The sequence below is a fragment of the Callithrix jacchus genome, chromosome 10, assembly GCF_049354715.1.
Source record: "Callithrix jacchus isolate 240 chromosome 10, calJac240_pri, whole genome shotgun sequence".
Lineage (NCBI taxonomy): Eukaryota > Metazoa > Chordata > Mammalia > Primates > Cebidae > Callithrix > Callithrix jacchus.
In genome coordinates this window covers 101,044,169-101,059,916 of record NC_133511.1, presented here as the reverse complement: position 1 = coordinate 101,059,916, position 15,748 = coordinate 101,044,169, and the positions used below count along the sequence as shown (strand labels likewise).

The 15,748-nt window shown below is 37.5% G+C and overlaps 1 protein-coding gene across 3 annotated transcripts in view; it reads right to left on the bottom strand.

Moving 5' to 3' along the window:
• Positions 1-15,748, bottom strand: part of TRIM44 (tripartite motif containing 44) — a 144,843-nt gene that overhangs the window by 107,593 nt on the left and 21,502 nt on the right. For all 3 annotated transcript variants that reach the window (XM_002755180.6, XM_054240757.2, XM_078340848.1), the window contains exon 2: positions 10,644-10,721. In XM_002755180.6, coding sequence (XP_002755226.1) covers positions 10,644-10,721 — 78 coding nt within the window. The remainder of the gene's footprint in view (positions 1-10,643; positions 10,722-15,748) is intronic.

Genomic DNA, 15,748 nt, shown 5'->3' with positions numbered 1-15,748 from the left:
GAATGACTTATGGCAACCTGGAATTCTATTTCATAATGTCAAGTATTTTAAACTTTTACCATATTTGATAGGGTACCAAAATCAAATTTCAGCTTTGAAACTGTCTTTTCTTTCTTCTAACACTGAAATGCTACAGAGGGCCCCCAAAGCATCCAAAAGAGAGGTAAACAGATTTGACATGTTACATGGGAAGCACTATCAAAAACTAAAAAGTTTAATCTTCTTCAGATTGTATTTTAGCGAATGATACTAACATATGTTCCAAAATTGTATGGGATCTCTAAAATTCTAATATGTCTGAGTATGTGCTATCATTCAAAATACTACTATTTTATGTTAAGTTATTGTAGAACACAGAAATAACCAAATTTCCTTCTCAATTGTGTTTTTATCTGTAACTAGTTATTTCCACAGTTAAATGCTTAATGCTGATGTAGTTTCTGAAAACTTCATGAGCACACAAAATCCTAGAATATGGTGTCTTTTAGGAGGTTCATGAAAGGATGAAAATGACCCTAAAAAGCACCCCTAAATACAGGTTTCTAATAACTTTAGAATCATCATTTGAACTGGGTAAAAATTCCTGGAACTTGAATGAAAAGACTGACTGGGTTATAAAACTGCTAACCCAAGCAGAACAAAAATTAATTAAATACCAAGAAAATACTTTGCCAGATTTTAATGCAAAATCAGCTGATACTGAAATTGTTTAGATACACAATTTGAATGAACTCTATGGTCTAAGTCAAATTACTGATAACCCATCAGTTATGAGTGCTATGCAATTAGGTTGAAGAAACAACTGGTACTCAGGAGGACATAAGTCTAATGTTAATTAAGCATGGATTCATGGAGAACCAGGATGGCCACCTTGTCCTTCCTGAGTCCTGAAAGCTTTTGTTATTAAAAGTTCTGTATTCCATGACTTGTCATGGAAAAGAAAAAATGATCCAAATTGAATACATTGGTATGGTAACTTACAAATTGCTAAAATAGTTTATAAACAATGTTTGGTTCTATCTTCCTGGGGGAAAAAAAATCAAAGCTTCAGGTACATTTGGTCACCTCATGGGCATTTAAACATTTTTTTAAAAAATTTCATTCAACTATTATTTTCAATGCATGTTTTCTGGTTGTATAAAAGCTCTCCCATGTGAAAGGGCTAATGTTATAACACTAAACTATTATTCCACAGTGTATTTTCACCAGGTAAAGAAAGCTTTTTATGGTTCACTGAGGACAGTCAACCCCTTCACAATCTAGAACCTGAAGACTGGATCCTCTAAGAACATCAGAGAAAGACTGTTCTTGCCATCCACATTGCAGCAAAACTTTGGAACCTTGAATTTTCAGTTCATAATCTCACAACTGAAAAGGGTCCTTCCACACTCTTAGAAATGCACACCCATTAGAACCCTTAGAGTAAAGCTACCCAGGTAATCTCTCCCCAGAAGATAGCATCCTTGATGTGAACAGCTTTTTCCATGAACACAGATCAAGACTTCTACTATCATGAGACTCCTAACTATGAATACTTTTTCTTATTTATGCTTCTACAAACAACAGAAATGAAAGAGGGTCTGTTGTGTGCACTTATAGGGTATACTTTTATTTGTGAAGGATTTTGCAGCTACACTTACACATGGATAACCTTATATTTCATAAGGTAAAAGATGAAGGCCCAATGTAGGTGAGAAATTTTAATGGTACATATGTTGCCTCATTATCAGTCAGAAACAGAACATTAATTCACTCCTCTTAACCTACATCATGAATTAAAAGGAACACTGCTGGCTGGGCGGGGTGGCTCATGCCTGTAATCCCAGCACTTTGGGAGGCTGAGGCAGCCACCTGAGGTTGGGAGTTCAAGACCAGCCTGACCAACATGGAGAAACCCCGTTTCTATTAAAAATACAAAATTAGCTGGGCATGGTGGGGCATGCCTGTAATCCCAGCTACTCGGGAGGATGAGGCGGAGAACTGCTTGAACCCGGGAGGCGGGGACTGCAGTAAGCTGAGATCACGCCTTTGTACTCCAACCTGAGCAACAAGAGTGAAACTCTGTCTCAAAAAACAAAAACAACAACAGCAAAAAAAAACAAAAAACAAAAAACACTACCAGGAAGCTTTCACTCTTCTAGAGGGACATAATTTGTTAGGTCCTTTGTCCATGGTTTGTAATGAAAAAGGCAATGATTAGAATGAATCCCACATAATCGGCTCTATAGCAGATTCTACTATAAAGGCTATGGTTACACAACAGACTTTAAATTCTCTTGCGAAAGTTATACTAAATAATAGAATTGGCTAAACAGAAAAGTATTTGTGTATGTGCAGGGGTTGGCACTTATGGCCTATAGAGAAAAAATCTGGTATTATAGAGATTTAGTTGTAGGGGATTAATGAAGAGACTACTTAGTTAAGTGAGCAGACTCTTTAGCTTTCTTTGATATATTTGATTTTAGGTGGTTTGCTTTATGGGGACCCTGGGTTAGGAGCATACTCCAAACTCTTGTTATTATCCTTTCAATAGTCATAATTAAATAGTCTTCCTGGTGCACTCTATTCTATCAAAGGTTTTAAATGTTTGCATACAGCCATCTCTAGAATGTCAAATGGTCTCTCTTCAACTGGAATGACAAGAGCTGAAAGAAATATTATAGGGCACCATACCCTATGAATGACACGCTGAGACTGGAAACCCAAAATGATGGTAACTAAGAGTGGCGCCAAGGTCTTAAGTTTAGGTCATGCTCACATAAGTGAGAACCTGGCTGAAAAGGGGGAGTTTTGTAAATCAAAATTATGGGATGCCATTGTTTTAGACTGAGCTCATGCACTAGGCCCCAACAGAACAAAAATGGAGTTGTTCATGCTAAATATGACATATCAAACTAAGACTTTAAAGAAACACAGATCTTACACCAGAAAAAAACAGGTTTTGTTTTTCTCCTGTAAACAGGACATTCCAGCATAAAGAGGTACCCACTACTCAGTCCTTGTGCCTATCTTTGCAAGACTCACTGTTCTACTGTTTCCCAGTGGGTTTCAAGACCAAATGAAGTACATTTATGATGGTAATACTGACATCAATGACTAAAGTTTTAGTCAATCTCTCAAAATTAAGAAAATGACCAAAAGGGGGGAATTGTTAAAGCAAACTAAATACGGCCTGAGAAAGACTTTGTACTTCTGTATTTGAGTCTTTGTGGATGGACTACAACCTAACTTAATAGGTGGACAAGAATGAAAACCTAACTTAGAAGTATGTGCCCATTACAATCGCTGAGTCTTGGCCAATCCCAGCAGCCATACGTCAACCAGTCATACACTGCTAAGTGTTCAATCTGTGTTCAAACAATCTGTAACCAATCCAGCTATTCTGTACCTCACTTCTGATATCTGCACGTCACTTTACTTTTTTGTCTACCAATTTGTTCTGACCATGGAGCACCCCTGGAGTCTCTCTGAATCTGTCGATTCTGGGGGCTGCCCAATTTGCAAATCGTTCATTGCTCAATTAAACTCCTTTAAATTTAAATAAGCCGAAGTTTTTCTTTTAATAATATATAATACGGGTTATAATACATTCCAAATCCAAAACTCAAAAATCTGAAATGCTCCAAACTCCAAAACCCTTTGAGCACTGACATGATACGCAAAGAAAATGCCCCCCGAAGCATTTCAGACTGCAGATTTTCACACTAGGGATGCTCAAGTAGTATAATACACATATTCCAAAATCCAGAATTCAAATACTTCTGGTTCTAAACATTTCAGATAAGGGATACTCAATCTATACTACCATTTTCTGCACAAAAGGCGAAGAACCATAATATTACCCAGTTTTTTCCCATAGGTGTCTCTCACCTCAAAGTATGGTCTCAAAGAATGAACATGACCATGTTCCAGAGAATCATCCAGGTTGCATATTTAAAAGGCATATCTCAGAACCATAAAATTAGATGCTTTGGTGAGGCTCAAGAATCTGCTTTAAAAAAAAAAAGTGAGTACCCAAAGTTTACAAACTACTGCAGGGATTAAAAGTGGGTTTTATTTCTTTCTTCTTTATACTTGTCTGTGTCTTCTACATTTTTCTACAGAAAACAAGTACAGATAGCCCCCATATAATGGTTTGACTTATGATCTTTCTGCTTTATGATGGTGCAAACGTGCTACACATTCAATAGAAATTGTAATTCAAGTACCTATACAACTATTCTGTTTTTAACTTTAAAAGTATGGTATTCAATGAATTACATGAGCCCATTCAATACTTCATTATGAAATAGGCTTTGTGTTAGATGATTTTGCCCAACTATAGACTAATGTAAGTGTCTGTGCATGTTTAAGGTAGGCTAAGCTATGATGCTCAGTAGGTTGGATGTATTAAATGCATTTTTGACATAATATTTTCAACTTATGATGGGTTTATTGGAATGTAATCCCACTGTAAGTCAAGGAGCATGTGTATTTCTTTTATAATTGGGTAGGGGAGGGTTAGAGGCATAAGCTGTTTTGTTTTGATAAGGCCAGGGGAATGGTGAAGGAGAGAAAGGGCTTGCTTCTCCTTTTTCTCTTGCCCACGTGTCTACAGAGGATAAAAAGGGGGCACATTTACTTCTGGGTGGTTTCCATGCCTCACAGCTTAGAGCAGGAGTGAGAGAGCACAGGTATTTTTCCAAATTGGTGTTCTTCACTAATCAGGTCAAACTGTGGAAGTACTTGCCTCAGTTCTTTATTTAGCTAGAGCTAAATGCTCTGAGCGTTATGGCTTTTTTTTTTTTTTTTTTTTGGGCCATCTCCCCACATTTTCTGTTGAAAAAGGCCATTCTCCAGTCCTAGTTCTCTGGAATTGTGGAGCACTGTGCTGTGGCTGTAGGATCCCAGTAAAGGGAGGTAAAAAAAGAGTGTGAGGGAAAAATAATCAGTTAAGGGTCATATTGCTAGGGATGCCAGGGAATATATACATCTATTTACCCATGGATTCAATAATAGAGTATGGATGAAGCAAATGAAATAAGACAAACCTCAAGTTAAGCCCTGGTCCCATCACTAACTAGCAAGCTATTTAGCCCAACTAAGTCTCAAAATAGTCATCCATAAAACAAGACAAATACTTAATTTTATAGGGTTGCTCTAATAGATAACACATATCAATTACTATGTGCCAGGCTCCATGCTAATAAGGGCTGAAGATCCAGAGATAAAATAAATATAACTCAGGACCTCCAAAATTCCCGACTTACAACTTTTTAAATTAAAAGTACAGAAATAGGTCAATAATTCTAATAACTCATCAACCAAAGGAACACTTCTATATGTAACAACTTGATAGCTGAGGCATCTCAATTTTCTGCTTTGGCTGGTTGGATAAACAGTGCCCCAGGGAATACTTTTTTGGCATGGGGCAAGGATTAAGATGATGCCTGGCTTGATCTTTGTGAATAATAGGACACAATAACAAGAATTTCAAATTAGGTTTTGCTTATATTCATCACTACCTGTACATTTGAAATTTATATTTTTTGACAAGAATCTGATTATTATGGAAGAGTGAAGAACTGGGCTGTGTTTCATGCCAATTATATCAGCTATGAAAAATGATTGCAAAGTTATTTTGCAATTATAAAATGCTACATAAATGCTGAAATAAAAAAAAAGAAAACCATTCTTGGATTTATTTAACTAATTTCATGTTGCTAGTTAATTTTTTGGTTTCACACTTCAGTAAGAATACCTCTAGAGGCTAGAGGAAACAAAAGGAAAAAAAAACCTGCTGTTTTAGGAAGTCTTGGGTATGATCAGATCCTATGTTTAATCCCACTCCAGTCACAGAATAATGTGAACCACTTGGCTCAAGTTTTAAGATGCTTCCTTTTTGAGAATATAAGATTAGTATTAAATCAAGACACACAACTGTGTTGTTAACTGTTTACTTCAAGCACACCAGTTATAGGAAACAATAAACAGTGCATATCACAGGGAAAGAAAAGCATTCAATACATAATAGAGACAAAGTGGCTGTTATTAACTGTATAATAAGAGGTTAGTTCGATTGGGCTTAGCATGTTGTACTTTTGGTTCAATGCTTTCTGAGGACAGGGCAGGTGAAGGAAGAAAAGGGAATCAATGTGTTTTCTAACCCTAGGTTACCTCTGAGTAAACTGTGAAAGATAACTGCATTGTCACTACAAAGGAAAGCTGTGAAGATAAAGAACTAAGAAAGCTTTAAAATTCTTAAAAATCCAAGTATATACACATATATACACACACACACACCTGATTGATTACATTTTAAAATTTCCCTAAAGCCTAGCATAAATGTAAACAATTTACAGATAAAAATCCTGCTTGTGCAATAGGTGTTTCAGCAAAGTATGGCTGGAGAAAAAAAATGTTTGCAAACTGAATCAAGTCAAACACATTAGGACAACTTATGTAAAAAACCACTTCCATTAATCCTTTTGACAAACTGAAGATTATTTGTTATTAAAAGTAATCTTCTTCCATGATATAAAGGGTTCTAGATGCCGAGAGGTATGCACACTTTAAAACAGGGTTCAATGCAGCAAGATCCATGCGCAAAACTGTTTGGTCCTGTGCCCTATTTCTTAACCAACACTGGCTCTGATTCCTTTCCTCAAGCTCACCCATAATGGCTGGTTGTTCCTAATTTTCCTCTGGTTTTAGAACTCAGCCTACACCTCAACAATGGCAGGGAGCTTTGATCATCCTCCTAAATCCTGATCAAAACCCATTTCCCTCCTTTTGGCTTTGCTACTTGTTGGAAGTGACAGTGTAAGCAGTCCTGTCCTTTTAGCCTGAGCTGACTTCCCAATCCACCTCTTTTTCCCCCTCCCTATTCCTTTGCTACCTCTGCTCAACTTGTTTGTTTCATAAGCCTAGATTTTTATCTACTTTTTTCCTTCAAAGTTGAAATCACCTGGACTTATTTCTAGGGGCTCTTCTACTTGTTCAAAGGAAGAAAAAAAATCATTAACTAGCACGGAGCAAAATAGCTAAGGTATAGCACAGAAGTTCTCAAAGTGTGGTACTTGAACTAGCAACATCAGCATCACTTGATAATTTGATAGAAATGAAAATTCTCTAGTTACCCCAGGCCAACTGAATCAAAAACTCTGGAGGTGGCCCAGAACTCTGTATTGTAATACATGTTCTGGGCAATTTTCATATACATTAAAGTTTAAGAACCTCTGGGTCTGAAGAAAAGACGTCTGACAAATGTTTTGGATAAAATGAGGCATCTCATTAAAAAGAATCAAGTCTATATTATTGACACAGAAGAATATCTAGGATATTCTACATAAAGGAAAAAGCAATTGTAAAGCTACAGGTATAAATCTGCAAAAAAATTTTGAAAGTCTATTTCTACATGGAAAAATGTCTAGAAGGTTACATACTAAATTGTTAACAGTGGCTAACTTGTGGGAGATTTATTCTACTTTTTCTTTATGAATATCTGTATTTTTAAATCTATAAACATTATTATTTTATAATTTTAAAAAATGATTAATTCAGGCATCTTCTACTGATTTCCAGCAAAACTCAGAGGTAAAAATTAACTCATTACCCAGTAAGCTTCAGTGTCTGGACTAATCAAGCTTTATGATGCTTTAGGGAATTCTAGAGGAAGTGTGGCAGAGATAGTGCTCAGTCCTCCATGACTCAATCAGTGCTTCTATGTAAAGCCTCTGTGACAGGAAATGACAAAAGTCACAAAGCCTAAGGGATTTTTGCCCTTCTTAAATAGGCCAACTCAAAAAGGGCACGGTAGGGCTCTGTGGGAAAACAGAAAAGTCAGAAAACTTTGGTTGTCTTGGAAGATGCCAATTTATTTCTAGGAAAATCTTCTTTGTTGAAGAAATTATATATTTAAGTGACCCATTTTTTACCCCCATTGCTGACATGGCAGTTGTTCTACAGTTAGGTTCATCCTTCTTCAAACTGGCTCCAAGTATATACAGCATATGCTTGTGGTAGACTAAGAAGAGGCTTGAAAATAAAATAGGTTGGTAGTAAATGACCCAGGGCAAAAGAAAGAATAGGTGAAAGAGAGGTGCCAGTATACAAATATACCCAAGATCAAGTCAGGTCCTTACAAATATCCTTTACCTTATGATGCATCAAGGGAAAACCCTGACACTTCCAGGGATTCCTCTCATGCAACCACTCAATCCTTTCACTTCTGGCAAGCTTTCCATCAGAAGCACTATATGCATTCATAAAGGCTTCCAAAGCACTTTACCTGTATTATCGTCATACACAGAGAACACTCAGTGTGATTTGTATGCATCCTCTCCCTCTTCATAATCTGCCCTGCTAATTATAAATTTGGCAGAAACAGAATATGGTTGTTTTCCCACAGAACAGGAGTTGCCCCAGAAACCAGAGAAACTTGGTAAAAGCTTTCAATAACTTTTAACTGGAAGCCTTGGCTCCCCCTCCTCCACTACCCTGAGAAATTTTTAAATGTTGACCATTTTTTCAATTGGGTGGGGGTTCAGGTGCCTCATCTCTTACCTTTCCCAACCTACTATCATTCATTTATTCAAAATCTATCTTCTTGTTACCTAATGTATACAAGGTTCTGTGTTATGTGCCTGAGAGGTGAGAAAATATATATGTATAAAATATTTACAGATTAAATAACAAGTATCTAAAATTTGCTTCCAGATAATAAGGAAAGTAAAAAGATGGAACAGAATGGGACAGAATTGGCCATGAGTTGATGGATTGATTGTTGGAGCTGGATGATGAATCCTTGAGGGTTCACATTATTGATCTATCTGCTTTCATGTGCATTCAAAGTTATCTATAATAAAATTTTTTTAAACACACACACACACACACAAAAAGAAAAGCTTTCAGTAACTTTTAATAAGTGGTTCATCCTAACTAAAGGAAAAACTTTTATCAAGGGTCCTCCTACTTTGAGCTACAAAAGTTGATAAAGGTTACCCCAACTTTTTCTATCTACCAAGATACTCTCTACTTCTGAAACCCTAACTGCACCAGAAGACAAGAGATCTTACCAATGTCCCCAATACTTTAATCAGTATACGAAGAGAAATTTATTTTTGTGGCTGTAGCCAGCTTTTGAAGACTTTACCACTGTCTGTGGCTCTGCCACACATTGTGTTTCAGTTTAGAAAACGGCAGCACAATATGATTCTGCGGCAGAAAGGAGATAAACTCCAATGCTTGTTTGCAGCACGACACAAAATAAAGGCACTGGAGTCAGAGTTTGAATTCCACCTCTATATTATATTAGTATTGGGCAGATGAGTCTACCTCTGTAAGTCTCAGGATTCTTATCAATAAATTAGGAATAAAATGCTACTTTACAGTGTTGTCAAAATAATTAAAAATATTTAAGGGGAGAGCGGGAATGAGAATTTGGCATTTAATGGGTATAGAATTTCAGTTAAGGATAATAAAAAATTCTGGAGGTGGACAGTGGTGATGGTTGTACAACGAAGTGTGGCTTGCTCATAATCCCAGCTCTTTAGAAGACTCAGGCAGGCAGATCACTTGAGGTCAAGAGTGCGAGACTAGAAACAGCTGGGTGTGGTCTATGTGCCTGTAATCCCAGCCACTCAGGAGGCTATGGCAGGAGAATGGCTTGAACATGGGAGGCGGAGGATGCAGTGAGCTGAGATCATGCCCCTGCACTCCAGTCTAGGCAAAAGAGTGAGACTCTGTCTCAAAAAAACAAAAAACAAATAAACAAAAAAGCCAAAGTGTATGTACTTAATGCCATTGAACTATAATTTTTTATGTATATTTTAGTACAATTATGTAAGAGTTTCAGCAAAGTGCCTGGATCTCGGTAGATACTCAAGAAATGCTAGTCCCATTCCTCTTTTAAAAAAAAAAAAGACCTACAGTAAAATAAAATAAAATCATGCTCCTTTCCCTATTTGTGAAAAACTCTGATTCTAAGGCAAAGCCAGATGGCCCCAATACCAGGTAGTGCCACAATAAGTGTATGGGTAGGAAGGAGAAGGGAGTCTGTATTAGTCACAGTCCCTCCAGCATGTTCAGTTCCCAGTTTACTTCCACCCTGTTATGGTGTCTCCCAGAATATCAATCTTCTAGACCCTAACATATTTAAAAAAAAAAAAAAGTCTGGGACACTGAAACCAGTTCCCAAACCAGACTCCAGATCATGAGAAAAAAAGTATTCTGAGTGGCAGCTGGCTCCTGGAAGCAGAGGAGAGATAAGACGCTAGTGCTGAACACCAACTAGATGAGTCCGGATCCTATTCCAGTCCCTGGCATTAAGATGATCAGTATTTCTCTCAGATGCCTTTGGCTGCATTTAATGGACACAGAGGACCAAAGTCTCAAAGAACCCTGGTAAAGGAAGATTAAAAATGCACTTGTCTGCAGTTCAGGGAAAACAATTAATGATTATGTGTCGTAAGTCATAAAATAAAGAAGGGGAAAAATAGATGACTTATCTTTAGGCATGTCAGGACACGGTTTCTGATGGACAGGCTTAATTAAATCTTAATGCAGTGTTCAGAAAGATGATCATTAATGCCCCACAAATTTAGCTCAGGGAAAATAAAATGCTTGGAGTGTCAACATCCAATCAATTCCAAAACAATACTTACTTTAGGGTCTGAGCTCTTGAACTTCAACCTTTCCACCAATTCGATCATAGCTGCCTTCAGTCCACCTGAGTCTTTGCTCTAGAAGAAAGAAAAATGAGAGGTCACCAGACAGTATTTTGTTGCTCTCTCAAACACAAACAGCATTTTGGAGGACAATGAAATAGAAAGCAATTTTTTTTCTTATCAGCCAAGAGAGCTTAACAACTAAGGAGAGGTGCATTTCCCCGCTTCCCCTTCTCTATAGACAAAAAGAGTCAGGACACAAATTGCCCAGTGACTGGAAGAACTATAAGGAATAAAAATTAAATACAATTTGCATAGGCTGACTCACTGCTTCATCTCAGGCTCAACTGTGCTAGTGCTCACTGCAGCTCTATGTAACAGTTCCACACAAGATATCTATTTTATAGAATAGTAATTTTTATTTTGAACCTTTATGCATCAGATATAGCCGTATGCAGTATTAAATATACTTATAAAAATAAAAACAAAGAAAATAGCCCGAAATTTAATTATGAATGGAACTGCAGTGTAGTGATTAAGAACACATGTTTTTTAACTGGGTATGGTAGCTTGCACCTGTAATTTCAGCTACTCAGGAGGTTGAGGCAGGAGCACTGCTTGAGGCCAGGAGTTCAAGACCAAAAAACCCACAAAACTGACAGGTTTTTGAGTCAGACATATATAGTTCCAATTTTGGATTTGCCATTAACTAGTTAATTAACTAGTTAATTAATCTGAGGCAAATTACTAAATTTTTCAAAACCTTCTCCTCCTTCTATAAAATAGGGATAATAAACCAGGCTATTTTGGGGCCCAATTAAAGCACTGTTTTAAAAGGTATTAGCACAGTATGTGGCACACAGTGAGTGCTCAAAAATTTCACATGCTATTACTATTATTACAGTATAATCATTTAGAGTAGTGCAGTAAAGTAAAAGACTAATGTCAGCCCCAAATGCAAGCATATGTATATAATTTTATAGTAGCCGCAATTAAAAAAGTAAAATTGATTTTGATATATTTTACTTATTATATTCAAAATATCATTAAAACATGTAATTTCAACATGAGATTTTTTTTTTCATGCTAGGTCACTGAAATCTAGTATTTCACAATTTTCATGCTAGGTCACTGAAATCTAGTATTTCACAATTACAGACCAATCAACTTAAACCAGCCACATTACAAGTGCTCCAAAGCCACATGTGACAAGTGATTACTATATTGGTCAGTACTAATGGTCCTAGTGCCATTAGTCACACACTAGCTGTGTGACCTTAGGCAAGTTACTTAGCCTCTTGATGACTCAATTTCTTTATCTGTAAAATGGAACTAATAACAGTATCTATTTCACAGGACTGTAGTAAAATTAAATTAGTTAATGTATGCCAAGGTGCTCAGAACAAAGCCTAGAACATAGTAGATACAAAAGGAAGTATGAAACAGTTTTATTACTGTCTCCCTCACGATGTTTTCAGTTCCTTAAGGGTAAGAAGTATGTTTTATATCTCTGTATCTCTTATGCCCAGCATCTAGAAGTTGTAAAAAAAGTCTGAACAAATCAATGAATGAACATATAACCTTAAGACATGAATGCCCTAATAATAATACATTACACTGTATATAGGACAATCTAAAATCACAGGAATTCATTTGTTTTATCTCAACAACTCTATGAGATAGGCAGGACCATTCATTTTACCAATGAGGGAAAGGAAGCACAAAGAGGTAAAATCACTGTCATTTTTATGGGGGAAGGGAAAATAAAGAAGCACAAGAATAAACAGACACTGCAAATAGCTCTTACTCAAAATTGGCCTCTGAATCAGTGATAACATATCTTCCAAATTTACAGAACTAATTTCAATTCCTCCAAAATAGGAAATACCAAATAAGATTCCATTTTATAAATTAAAAGATACAAAAGGCTCCATTTTTACCTCTCTGACCTTTCTTGCCTCTCAAGACTACACAGTAAAACTCAGACGTAACATGCCTACAACCAATATCTACTTTAGATGTGCTCTCCAAACACAGCTTAGATCACATTTCCGTTTTAGCAGTCATTCTAAATTTTAATAAGTTCTGTTTTTTAAAATGATGGTTTACAACTTGCCTAATTCCACCACTACTTTTAGTCTTTAATCTCTGTAGTCTCACAGCAGACAGTTGAGAAAAGGAACTTAGAAGTCACATACCAGGGAGCAGATGAGACCTGAAGTGCCTAAAAAAGGGTTAAGTTGCCAGACACAATCCTGCTTTTATGAGATGATCAGACAATAAAGGCTGTCTGGTGATATCATTCCTCTAACCTGCTTCTCATTGGCTGAACAAGCAGGTCACTTGTCCCTGGAAAGCTCTCTTCCCCCATATCCCAGCTGCCAGCGCCCATTTTAAGCTCTTCAGCAAGAGCCCTGATATATTATGGCTTTATCCCGGCTCTAGAGAACAGAAAGGAATGCACCAAATTGTGCCTTAAAACCTGCAGAAAAGAATAAAACGACAACGAAGGAATCCCTAAGAAGCAGACAGCCTGTCTGCAGGCAGATGTGCCTCGTGTAAACGCATAAGGGAACCCTAGCCTCCTTTCATAAAAATTCAGTGTGTCAACAGAATCTTTCCTCCTTTTCACAAAGCACCAGCAGCATCCCCTAACCAGGGAAGAGACAGAGGAGAGGAACCTAAAAGAGCCTCCCTTAAGGAAACTCACCTGTTCCACCTCCCCAACCCACTCTCTGTGAATTATTCACAAAGATTAACTGGGCTCTATGGTGAGCCGGCTATACTCAGTCTCTAAATGAGTGGTGAAGAAAACCTTACCCAAAGGATTTTTAAAAACCATAAAATAATCAGTTGGTCCGAAGGGAGAGGCTCCTCTGGGCAGACCTGACCCTGACAGCTGCAGAACTGGGGCAAGAGTCCAAATGGAGGACTCTGGCCCCAATCCACTCCCACCACTTTCCCCACATTCCAATCCCTTTCTGCACCCCAAGGAGCCTTGTGCACATGTGTTCAAGCTAGCATGTCCAAGCTTAGAGTATCCCTCTTGGTCACCCCTGATACATATGTGGGACCTAGGGATACATGTGTCAGAGGCTGGTCCATCTTCAGGCAGATGGACTCAGGAAGAGGCTCTGCATGCCCTGCAAGCAAGCTCACGCCACTTTACCAGGTAATTCTTAGGTAGCTAGGTACTTGAAGAGTGGTATGGAATAGCACAGTCATGGCTACAGGAGGGGTCTTCAAAAGCATGGGACATAGCCCAATTACTGGGGAGGCTGAGGCAAGAGAATCGCTTGAACCCAGGAGGTGGAGGCTACAATGAGCTGAGGTCGTGCTGCTGCACTCCAGCCTGCATGACAGAGCAAGATTCCATCTCAAAAAAAAAAAAAAAAAAAAAAAAGCATGGGAGATAGGTCAGGTGCATGAGGCTGTTTGCGTTTAAGGGTGGTGGTATCTGCATCTGAGTATCCCCAAACCATAGAATAGTACCATGTTTTGGTTGTTTGTTGAGGACAGCCATTAATCAAAAGATAGCCAGACAAGAGATTATACCCTCATATGTTCCCTAGTTAGGGAACTAGTGAACAGAACAGCTAGTGGAACAGAACAGCTGCCTCTGAATCCTGAGTTCTAATTGAGAAATCAACCAGGACAATAACAAAAGGCAGACATTTGGTTCCATAGTAGAAATGATTATCAATCCTTGGGGCACACACCATGACTAGCAAATCAGCAGGATTCTCCTGCTCTCCGTACTTCTCCACCTCCATCCCACCCAATGCATTCCAAGAACACAGGAGTTCAATGGGAGCATATCTTGTTTATGTACCTTGTTCCTCCCCTAAGAAGGTGTAGAATAAAAAGAGACAAGTGCTACATTGTGACCCCCACCACTCAGAATTTGACTAATCTGTAGAAGCGTGGGATGCTTCACAAAAGCCAGTTCCTAGGAATGAATCATAATAAAAGCAAGAAAGGACAAAATGGTGTACATGTGAAGGTATTCTTTAGTCTCCAAAGCACTTTCACATACTCTTTCATTGGCATTTCACAATAACCCTAAAAAGCAGTGTATTCTCATTTTACAGCTGAGAACAATGGCTGGTGAAAATCAAATGAATCAAAAAATCAGAGAGCTTTTACTCTTTCACTGGCATTTCACAATAACACAGTAACTGAAAGGTAGTGTATTCTCACTTCACAATAAATGAAAATGGCACTGTGGAAGACAAACAGTGGCCCCCAAATCACAGAGATGATCAATGACAAAACCAGGATCAGAAAGATCTAAACGAAAAAGACTCATAGCATATATGATCGAAGACACTGGTATCAAGAATATACAAAAAACACATAAGGAATTTCTATAGATCAGTAAGAAAAAGCCAAATAACCCCAAAAGAAATCCCCCCAAAATATGAACAGATAAAACCTGTCTCAAATAAACATACTAGAAATGTGAAATACAAACACATCAGAACATTCAAAAGATGCGCAAACTCACTAATAATTAAAAGATCATTTCTTACCCATCAGTCTGAAAAAAATGTAAATCTCCTAACAGCAAGTGTTAGGCCCTGGGGAAATTGGAGACTTCCACATGTTGTTGGATATGTAAAATTACTGCCACTCTGAAATCACATGCCTACCAATCTACTTCTCTTTTCCTCTTGAGAAAGACTCGCATCTGAGTCACGGATACATGTACAAAAGTATTTATTGTAGCATTGTTTGTAATACTAAAAATCTGTAAACGTCCCAAGGATTCATCAAGAGTGGGTGGCTAAGCAAGCCGTGGAATTAACAAGCTGTGGAAAATGACATAGCAAATAAAAAGAATAAGGTAGTCTGTATGTACCTGGCTACAAGGCATGATATACTGTTGAATTAAAAAAGAAAAACCTTGCAAAATGGTACATGTAACAAATACATTTTAAAAAAGGATTATTTTCTCTGAGTGATATAGAAGGATGTAAAGTATTAGAAAATCAATTATTGCTTTTAAATTAGTTAAATTCGTTAATGTACGTCAGGAACTAGTACTTGGGATAGAAGAATTTTAGAGTTAAATATATTCTTGTTAATTGCATAATTAAGAT